Consider the following 10602-nt stretch of genomic DNA (forward strand, 5'->3'; position numbering starts at 1 on the left):
CCGCTACAGGGAGTGGGAAGAGAGTGGCCAAGTGCCAGAATAGGCGCATCTTCCAGATGTGCCTTTTCTGGGGTGGCTGGGGGCAGATGTTTGTAGCCATGGGGGGGCCAATAACCATGGACCCTCTCCAGGCTATTAATATCTGCCCTCAGTCACTGGCTTTACCATTCTGGCGGAGAAAATTGCGCGGGAGCCCACGCCAATTTTTTCCGCCATTTAACCCTTTATTTTAGCAGCTACAGTGCACAAATTTTGCACATACACACTACTAACATTAGTAGTGTGGAATATGCAAAAAAAATGGGGATATGAGATGGTTTACTGTATGTAATCATGTCTCATATCATGTCGGGTTTGTGCAGGAGAAATGAAAAGCCGGCAATTGAATTACCGACTTTTCACTAACACCGCTGCGTATTTCTCGCAAGTCACACTGCTGGTCCGTGTGGAATCCGTATTTTTCTCGCCCCCATAGACTTTCATTGGCGTATTATTAGCGCAATACGCTGACAAACGCAGCATGCTGCGATTTTGTACGGCCCTAGAAAGCCGTATAATACTGAACCGTAATATACGGCTAATAGGAGCAGCCCCATTGAGAATAATTGTGCCGTATGTAATGCGAGTTTTACGGACGTAGTTTCTGCGCTCTTACGTCCGTAAAACTCGCCAGTGTGATGCTGGCCTAAGGGTGAGTGTCCACGGTAATATCACAGGGCCCTATGGCGGGGGGTGCGATGATCCCGGATGTGTACAGTACACATCCAGCATGATCGCGTCCCAGAAAGGGGGTGGGACTTCGCCGCTGCGGCGATACCGCCGGCCATCCTGAGCGTGGACACGCAGCCTTAGAGGAGACTTAAGGGTATGTGCATACGCTGTAGATTTTGCTGTGGAACGGCAGTGTTTCCCATAAGTGTACAGTACAATGTAAACCTATGGGAAACGAAATCCGCAGTGCACATGCTGCGGAAAAAAACGTGCGGAAACGCAGCGGTTTACATTCCGCAGCATGTCACTTCTTTGTGTGGATTCCGCTGCGGGTTTACACCTGCTCCAATAGAAATCTGTAGGTGAAAACCCGCAGAGAAAACAGCAATAGAAAACGCGATAAATCCGCAGTAAAAAAACGCAGCGGTTTTGCACTGCGGATTTATCAATTCCGCTGCGGAAAATTCCGCAATGAAATCCGCAGCGTATGCACAAGCCCTAATAGCCGTCTACAAATATCTCAAGGGCTGTCACAGTGTAGAAGGATCATCATTATTCTCATTTGCACAAGGAAAGACTAGAAGCAATGGGATGAAACTCAAAGAGAGAAGATGCAGATTAGATAATAGAAAAAAACTTTTTGACAATGAGGGTGATCAATGAGTGGAACAGGCGACGAGAGGTTGTGAGTTCTCCTTCAATGGAAGTCTTCAAACAGAAGGTGGACTGACATCTGTCTGGGATGATTTAGCGAATCCTGCTTTGAGCAGGGGGATGGACACGATGACCCAGGAGGTCCCTTCCAACTCTACCATTCTAGGATTTGTGACCACAGACTGTAAAAGCCAAACAGTGTAACATTTTTCATTTATAAGGCTATGTTCACACGCTGCGGTTTTTGCTGCGGATCCGCAGCCATTTTCCATGCAGGGTACAGTACAATGTTACCCTATGGAAAACAAAAACCGCTGTGCCCACTTTGCGTTTTTCCGCTTGAAAATCAGTGCGGATTTTCTGCGGAAAAAAAGAAGTAGCATGTCAATTCTTTCTGCGGATTCCACAGCGGTTTTCCACCTGCACCAATAGGAAAGTGCAGTTGGAAACCCGCAGTGGAATCCGCAGTAGAAACCGCACAAAAAACTGCAGTGAAAACCACCGCGGTTTTGCACTGCAGTTTTTCCAAATCCGCAGCTGAAAAATCCGCAGCAAAAAAAGGATAGTGTGAACAAGGCCTTAAAGTGTTGCACTGTTTATTGGTGGCTGCAGAATGAGGGAACTGAGAATCTGTTAGCCAGCTCGCTAATTACAGTCTGACAAGAGTTTAAAACGGGTTTTATTTTTTTATTTATTTTTTCCAGCGCTCCTCTCCCAGGTTATGACCACAGGCCACATCAAAGTTGAATGGGAAGAAAACTTAATTGCAACAATTTTTTTAGCCCCAAATACATGGATTTAAGTAAAAAAATAAACATGATAGATATATATATCAGTTAATAAATACAATTAAAAAAGTAAAAAAGTAATAAAATAAAAGGGGGACAACCCTGAAATAGAAGTAACAAAAGTAATAAGCAAAATAATGTAATGCCATAAATTCGATAGCCGACTGATGAAGAAGAGATGGAAGGGACTGCGCCACTTGATATCTTGACCCTGCAGCAGCTGCACGTACCGGACATGTAAGGGTAAGGGCAGCATTTGTTGCATGGTCTATTACAAGCCCTCTGCCCCTGCAGCCCAACCCCAATGTCTGCAGCAGTCAGGCACAGATGACGGCCTCCCCTCATGTGCTCCGCTGTCAGATTGCAGTCACGGCCCCACAGTCACCACACAGCTGACAGCAGCCACTACACAGCAAACAAAGGCTGTGGGGGTCTCCCGTGCTGGGGGGGGTCTCCCGTGCTGGGGGGCTGCTGACACCCAGGACCCGCCCGCCATCACACATCACGGCACAGGGTGTGGCGACCTTACATCACAAATACAGGGCAGGCGGCGGCTGCTGCGGGAGTAAATAGTAGGAGAGCAGAGTTTTATTAAAGGGACAGTAAGTCTCCTCACAAATTGATTGACAGCTCTTTCATCCAATCACAATTCTCCGTGATATGGGCGGGGCCTATAGTGAGTTGAGGGCGCGGCGCGCAGTCAGACAGAGGCGGCTCCTGCAATGTTGTGGGCGGGGCCTCGTCGTGTGTAGAAAAACCCCTGTAGTAGCCGGCGCCGGGCGCTTCCTCTGCGTCACTCACCGGGGAGCGGGCGGTGGCTGCTGCTGTGTCCGGAGCCTCCGGGATCATGTGCAATGTACAGCGGGCGGAGGGCGCCCCCAGGCCGGGCACCGGGACGTGCAGGAGCCTGTTCGGGCCGGTGGATCACGCAGAGCTGAGCCGGGAGCTGCACGCCCGGCTGCGGGAGGTGCAGGAGGAGAGCCGCCGCCGGTGGGACTTTGACTTCCAGAGAGGAGTTCCGCTGCCCAGCAGCCGCTTTGCCTGGGAGGAGAGCGGAGAGGACACCGTGCCCCAGTTCTACAGGACGCCCCGAGCCGTGGCCACCTCTGCCCGGACTGTCCCCGCACTGAGCCCCGGCGTCCCGACTACAGCGGACTGCGCCCCACCTGCACACAGCGCCCCCAAGAGGAGCCAGCCGGCCCAGATCACAGGTAGGACAGCCGGCCATGCTGGGGCGTAGTGCCTCCTAGAAATAGTGGGGGTTGTAGTGCCCCCCCCTAGGCATGGTGGGGGTTGTAGTGCGCCCCCCTAGGCATGGTGGGGGTTGTAGTGCGCCCCCCCTAGGCACGGTGGGGGTTGTAGTGCGCCCCCCCCCCCTAGGCACTGTGGGGGTTGTAGTGCTCGCCACCCCCTAGGCACGGTGGGGGTTGTAGTGCTCGCCCCCCCCTAGGCACGGTGGGGGTTGTAGTGCTCGCCCCCCCCTAGGCACGGTGGGGGTTGTAGTGCTCGCCCCCCCTAGGCACGGTGGGGGTTGTAGTGCTCGCCCCCCCCCTAGGCACGGTGGGGGTTGTAGTGCACGCCCCCCCCCCCCCTAGGCACGGTGGGGGTTGTAGTGCGTGCCCCCCCTCCTAGGCACGGTGGGGGTTGTAGTGCGCGCCCCCCCCTCCTAGGCACGGTGGGGGTTGTAGTGCGCGCCCCCCCCTCCTAGGCACGGTGGGGGTTGTAGTGCGCGCCCCCCCTCCTAGGCACGGTGGGGGTTGTAGTGCGCGCCCCCCCTCCTAGGCACGGTGGGGGTTGTAGTGCGCGCCCCCCCTCCTAGGCACGGTGGGGGTTGTAGTGCGCGCCCCCCCCCCTAGGCACGGTGGGGGTTGTAGTGCGCGCCCCCCCCCCCCTAGGCACGGTGGTTGTAGTGCGCGCCCCCCCCCCTAGGCACGGTGGGGGTTGTAGTGCGCGCCCCCCCCCCTAGGCACGGTGGGGGTTGTAGTGCGCGCCCCCCCCCCTAGGCACGGTGGGGGTTGTAGTGCGCGCCCCCCCCCCCCCCCTAGGCACGGTGGGGGTTGTAGTGCGCGCCCCCCCCTAAAATAACCAGAATGATAAAACCTTGTATCTTTCCTACACCTCTGGTCTGGGCTCGATCCTCTTCTCATTGATCATATAACCTTGTGTTACTCTGTCTGGACTTTCCCTCTATTAGTTTCATTGTATCATTATTATACAGTGGTTGAGTCTCCAAAACTAAACTTGTCCCTGATCTATATTTAACCAATGACCTCTCTCCTCTGTACTATCCGGGGTTGCAGTCTGTTCTTATCGTTGTTACATTTCTGGCCATATAAATCGCCCCCTCCAGTGTCCTTGTACCTCCTCCTCCCCCTGTTCTGGTCACATTGTTATAGTTACATGTCTCCCTGTATACCCAGTGTTATGTCCTGGATATATAACTGAAGCATTTCTTCCCATATTATTCTTATGTCCCTGTGGTACATTGTATTGTGCTTACCATTATATCTATATCTCCCCTTATTACCCTGATTTCTCCAGAATTACTCTTATTCCCCATTGTTACATTTTATCCTGATTATTGTAGTGGCTACCTTTCTCCTGAAATATCCCATATACCCAGTTGTTACTGTATATCCTGCCTTTCTGTTCTGGTTACATTGTATCCTGATTGGTTACATTTCTCCCTATATTACTCTTATCCCCATTGTTACATTGTATCCTGATTCCAGTAATGGCTACCTTTCTCTCCAAGTGTCCCCAGTACCCCAATGTTACTTTGTATCCTGACTTTCCCTCTGTTCTGGTCACATTGTATCCTGATTGGCTGTCAGTTCATTGTTTCTCATTGTTCCTTCCTTTGTTACAATCTCCCCCTCCTCCTGTCTCCATTATTTTGCTACATTACCGCTGTCGCCACATTCATCCCGCATTGCTACACTGATTTGTTGCATCGGCTTCGCTGTGGTTGTGTTTTTTCTCAGATTAGTCACTCGGTTGTCACTGATCACTGTCTGTCCAGAATTTCCCTATTTGTTTGGTTACCCGGATTGCACTTTCTGGCTGCCTGTTGCATCACCTGCTCCTTGTAGCCCGGCCCTCCTTAACTTGTAACTTTAGTTCTCCACTTTTTCTTTTTCTAAGATCCCTTCCCCTCCCAGATAGGACCAAATAAATGTTATATGCAGAATGTGATATCGTATAGATCATGCCTATGCCCCCCTTATGTTTGCTGGGGAGGGGGGGGGGGGTTGTCGCTTTGTGCAGTGCTATGTACCCTCTGGCTTTAGTCTTGAGATCCTAAGCTTGTCCTTTGGCTCGGGCCAGCCTGCACCCCCTCCGTTTCCCTCCGTCACCCCCTCTCCCTCCTTTCTCATCCCCCCCCCCCCCCTCTCCTGGCTGCCTTTCCACTAGTACAATAGAAGTGCAAGCACAGCAATTTGTGCTGCTGATCTCAGCTGAGCATGAAGCATTTCAATGTTGTGAGGTTTAGTGGATCCACATCTAGAAATAAATGACATTTAATGATCTCCTTCCTGCAGGGAAAATAACAAATGGCAACGGCTGCAAACACAGGTGAAGCCCTGTAGACTGCACTTGTTAGTTTTGATTGGTCTCTAACGACATATTTGTTTATTATTATTATTATTAGTTTATGCATTGGATTCCACCTTTTATGATTTTCAATCTGCTGATAGTGGTGGTTCTGTAATAGGGTGGAGACCATTGCATAAAGCTATGCCATATCCTGCTAAATTGCCTTTACTTGACCAGAAGAACCAATCAGATCTTCTTAAAAACTCACAGTGATAGTTCTCTTATTCACGTGATTTTTTTTGGCCTGTAGGTGCTTTATATAAGGGAATTTCTCTTAATGGTTGTACATATCCCATAATTGCTTGACATATTAGCTACTGGATGCTAGCCTTTGTGCTCTCCTATTACTTGGCTACTGAGGCAGTGAAGTTGGCTACCGGCCAGTATTCCCAGGACCATTGCTGCACACCTGCAGAGAAAACCGGCTTGGTCAGCTCAATGCTGGCAGCAGCTGCATTATGGAAGCGTTGCTTTGAGTGGAGCACCCCCTTTAATTGTAGGGTGTTCATTTTTACGAATATTTTATATATACATTAGCTGAGCTGTGACAACTTTTCACTTGTGGGGGGAAAAACATGTAGCAGTTTACAGTACAAAAGGTGAATGAAGTTTCTGAAACTTCATGCTGCATGCTTTAATTTTTTTTTACTTTGATATGTCAACCATCAGTGTTTTTAATTTATTTCTTTTTCCCTTTTTCTAGACTTTTTCCCAGTGCGAAAAAAGACAAAAGTTGTTGCAACGCTTTGTGACAAGCTGCACCCAGCTTCTCCAATCCCCACAGAGCACACACCGCGCAAAATGATCCGATGATCAGAAGGTAAGGATGGGGAATTGCTACGTTTCCACAGCACTACTACCTTGTGTGGGGCAGAACCTTACACCTTCCCTTTTCGGTATTGCAGTACCCCATGGTGCTCGTAGATCCCACACGTGTCTCATTTCAGACCCTCCCCCGCTATATAAATATGCAATGTAGATAACGGACTGCATCCACTCCCTTCAGCCTTGTGCTGCCCAGATGCCCATCTTGCCAGTCACAGGTTCCCTTTGTGGACTCCCCAGATTAGGATCTGCTCAGATTGTGGCATGATGGACAATCTTCTGATCCGATAACATTCATATGATTTCAGCTGGTAACGCGTCTATGGACAAACGTGGTGCAGGCTTGCCCCCCTCCCCAAATCCCTCATCCTCCGTGCAGACCGGCCTTGTACACTGTGTTCTCTTCAAGATCTGGGGTCATTTGAGGCTAGAGACAAGAGCGCCTTGTCCTTGAATGACCTCAGACAATGCAGGTTGGTGCCTCAGCTCTGGGCATCTCTGGCTAGAACTTTGGTGTTGGATTTATTCAGCTGTCACACGGTCTATTATGCGCTTTCATGCCCCCTGGGGCTTTATCCCTCAGGTTTTCCAAAGTTCCGAATGGAAAGTCGGTCTAATTCCGCAGTCGTATTAGGGTGAGGGTGCGTCGTTGGATAACTTCAGTATACCTGTGGTCTATGTAGAGGGTATGGAAGATGTAATGGGGAGGCCTTGCACTCTTGTATCAGACCTCCATGTATGAAGCACTTTCATGGTTCCCCCAACATTCACCTTTGGAAACCTGTCCAATAAATTACGTTGAATACAGTCCCGATGGGTGGTCCTGTGCCCCCCCCCCCCCCCCACACACACACACACACACTTTTCTTTTTGAGATATCCTATTGAGCCGCCTTCATATTGACGAGGTCGGCCCGGTCCATGTCTGCGTAATGATTGGAAGATAAGAAGCAGAGAAGGAGTCACTGTGAATGATATATTCCAGATGTAGCAGTGCTGAGTTTGTCATCTTGATGCAACTCCTCATTAATGTATCATCTGTAGTCTAAAAGAAACAGGTATATCTATTTCCATATCCTAAATGGGGAGGATTATATTAATGGTGCATAAAGAGTGAAATGGCTTGTTCAGCACTGCTACATCTACAGAAAAGAGCATTCAGTAAGTTTGAAAATTGCAAGATCATTAAACAATTTCCTAATTACATGCAAATATTTATATTAGCAGTTGCAGAATCTATATTTTTCCACTCCAGGATAATGTAGATGCCATGTATAGCAGCCTGTATTTTTTTCTATGGAGTAAAAGACAAGCCTTGATCTATCTAGGAATACAATGGGAATTATTCGGCGATTACTGGGAGCAATAGTGATATTAGGTAATTGCTAGTTAGGTTTCCCAAATGCATCAGTGCAGATTGCGCATGACTGATATTTTGTTCAAATGTTTTCTCGCTCTTGTCACCCATTGCATTACCTGCTCCTTGAGCACTATAGTATATAATATAATATTATATTATATTTATATATTTTTTTTAAGCTATACCTACCCGACTACTTTATCCGCATCACCTGTTGCATGACCAAGGTTCATTCAGTGTCGTTGCAGCATAATACAAGTCAATGGGATTGCATCCAAGACCCGAGGGTATTGTCACGAGCAAGTCACGAGAACTTCAACCTTGTTGGATTTTTTTTTTTTGCGACTTGTACCCTTGGAGCTGCAGTGTAATCCCATTCACTTGTATTGAGCTGCATTGCAGTAGATGGACCAAGCTAACCTTGGTGGCGTAGCGGTAGCCATGGCTAAGGTTACCCGTGTAGCGGTAGCCATGGCTAAGGTTACCCGCGTAGCGGTAGCCATGGCTAAGGTTACCCGCGTAGCGGTAGCCATGGCTAAGGTTACCCGCGTAGCGGTAGCCATGGCTAAGGTTACCCGCGTAGCGGTAGCCATGGCTAAGGTTACCCGCGTAGCGGTAGCCATGGCTAAGGTTACCCGCGTAGCGGTAGCCATGGCTAAGGTTACCCGCGTAGCGGTAGCCATGGCTAAGGTTACCCGCGTAGCGGTAGCCAGGGTTTTCTTATCCTGCACAACCTGTTTAACATAAGGGCTGTGAACGCATCATCCGCCTATGCTGGCACCATTCACCCCACCCAGATTACGGGTGTGACTACTCAGCAGAGATTACTGCTCAGGCACGTAACCTCACATTTTCCATGGCAGATGAGCTCGTTCGATGCCTCTGTGATCTCATCTTTCCAGCGCTGACCAGTAATTTCCTTGTCTTGATTTATGCAGATTTGCACTTATGGAGTTGCCCGAAACCTCAACGCAAGTGATGATATGAGGACAGCCGAGCACTTCCACCGCTGAGCCTGGAAATTAAGGACTGAAAACAACAAAGACTTTTTGAGCAGTTGCTACTGCAGTCGTGGCTCATGATGTTAACTGAACTGTTGTTCGTTGATCTTAATTTTAGGTTTTTTTAAAAGTGCAGTTTCGCTGATCACGCCATTTTTACCTTCCATGTCCAATATGCATCAAAAGTTGTCATTAGGACTTTTTTTATTTTTTTCAATGTGATCATGTAATGACCATGCAGCATAGAATGGCCTTATGGTTCATTTCCATTCAGTGCTCTGCAGAGTACCTCCTGCTTGTTCAGTGCCTGCAGAGACCTCACCAAGTCCATCTTTCTACCTCTAGTAACTAAACACGGCTTGTTCTGGTGATTTTCAGTGTGGACAATGTCCTCTTTAGGGCTCGTTCCCACTTGCGATTAAATCGGATGAATGCAATCTGATTAAAAATCAGATTGCATTCAAACCAATTTAATCTTATGGTTCTGTTTTCAGTTGCATTTTTTTCCTGCTCCGATCAGATCGCAGTCACAGGAAAAAAAAATTGCAGTATGCTAAATTCGGATCGCATGCACCCATACATGTCTATAGGTGCGTGTGAAGCATCGCACTGCATTCAGATGTCACCCAAGTGCAGTGTTATTCCCACAGACGTCGGCAGCCGAAGAGATGGATAAATTTAATTTTTCTGTCCACTGTGCTGCAATCCTCCCATGCGAAAGGATCGAAGCTCGGAGCTATGATACTCGCAGCAGAGCAGGAGCTGAGTGTCATATCACATGTGATTTGCTAGTGGGTGCTCACATGACCGCATGTATACAACTTGCAAACGTCTGCTCACATGCCAATTAAATGTACTCGTCCTCTGCACTTTTGAGGGAGCACATGTATGCCCCCCTGTATCGGCAATACTGTAGAATCTGAACCAGCAGAATAGTGAGTGCAGCTCTGAAGTATAATGCAGTAATTCATAGTGATGGATGGGCGCGATCCTCTTAACATTTAATCTGTGCTCTGCTTGGAAGAGTGTTTAATCGGTGCACTCCAGATGTGCTATGTGCAAGTGCACTGTTATGTTACTGTATTTCTTTTCATTTTTTTTTTTTTTATATGTTTGAGAAGTTTACTAACTTATATTACTTATTTATATGAGTCTGAATGAGCCAGATGTAGTTCTCCGGTATGGGGAAAGGCACTATATTCACTTGTTTGCAAAGTTTGACTTTATTTTGTGAGAACATTGAACTCTCTTGTATCTATAAAACTGTCGTGCATTTATTTATAATTGGCTTCAATGAAACTTTGTTTAGAATTGTTTCAGTTAGCTGTTCGTGTGTTTTTTTTTTTTAATTGTGTAATGACCTTCAGCAACCAGTAGGGGTCTCTGGTTAACAAGGAGCAACAATTCCAACTTTTGTGCTGTAGTTCTGTCTGTGCACCAAATGCAGCGAGGGGTTGGGGATGCCCGGTCTAATCCTCTGGCCGCTCAGGTTTGCGGATAACTTCTAAACATTTCAGTATTTCATGTGATTAAAAAGTAGCTGCAAAGACTGGACCTGTTCTATTCAAAGTTCCCAGAGTAGCCGCATAGCCTAATATTTTGGGATGTACACAGATACCCTATGGGCGCATTCAGACGTCAGTGCATTGTGGTCCGAGATTGGACTG

General features: G+C 48.2%; 1 protein-coding gene across 1 annotated transcript; it reads left to right on the forward strand.

The window, feature by feature from the left end:
* The first annotated feature begins 2864 nt into the window (after window positions 1-2864).
* CDKN1C (cyclin dependent kinase inhibitor 1C) lies at window positions 2865-10251 on the forward strand. Its single transcript, XM_077287101.1, has 3 exons — window positions 2865-3364; window positions 6454-6570; window positions 8873-10251. Exons 1-2 carry the CDS (start codon window positions 3001-3003, stop codon window positions 6561-6563), a joined length of 474 nt encoding a protein of 157 aa, XP_077143216.1. The 5' UTR covers window positions 2865-3000; the 3' UTR covers window positions 6564-6570; window positions 8873-10251.
* Window positions 10252-10602: the final 351 nt, after the last annotated feature.

This window comes from Ranitomeya variabilis, chromosome 2 (assembly GCF_051348905.1).
Source record: "Ranitomeya variabilis isolate aRanVar5 chromosome 2, aRanVar5.hap1, whole genome shotgun sequence".
NCBI classification, from domain to species: Eukaryota; Metazoa; Chordata; class Amphibia; order Anura; family Dendrobatidae; genus Ranitomeya; species Ranitomeya variabilis.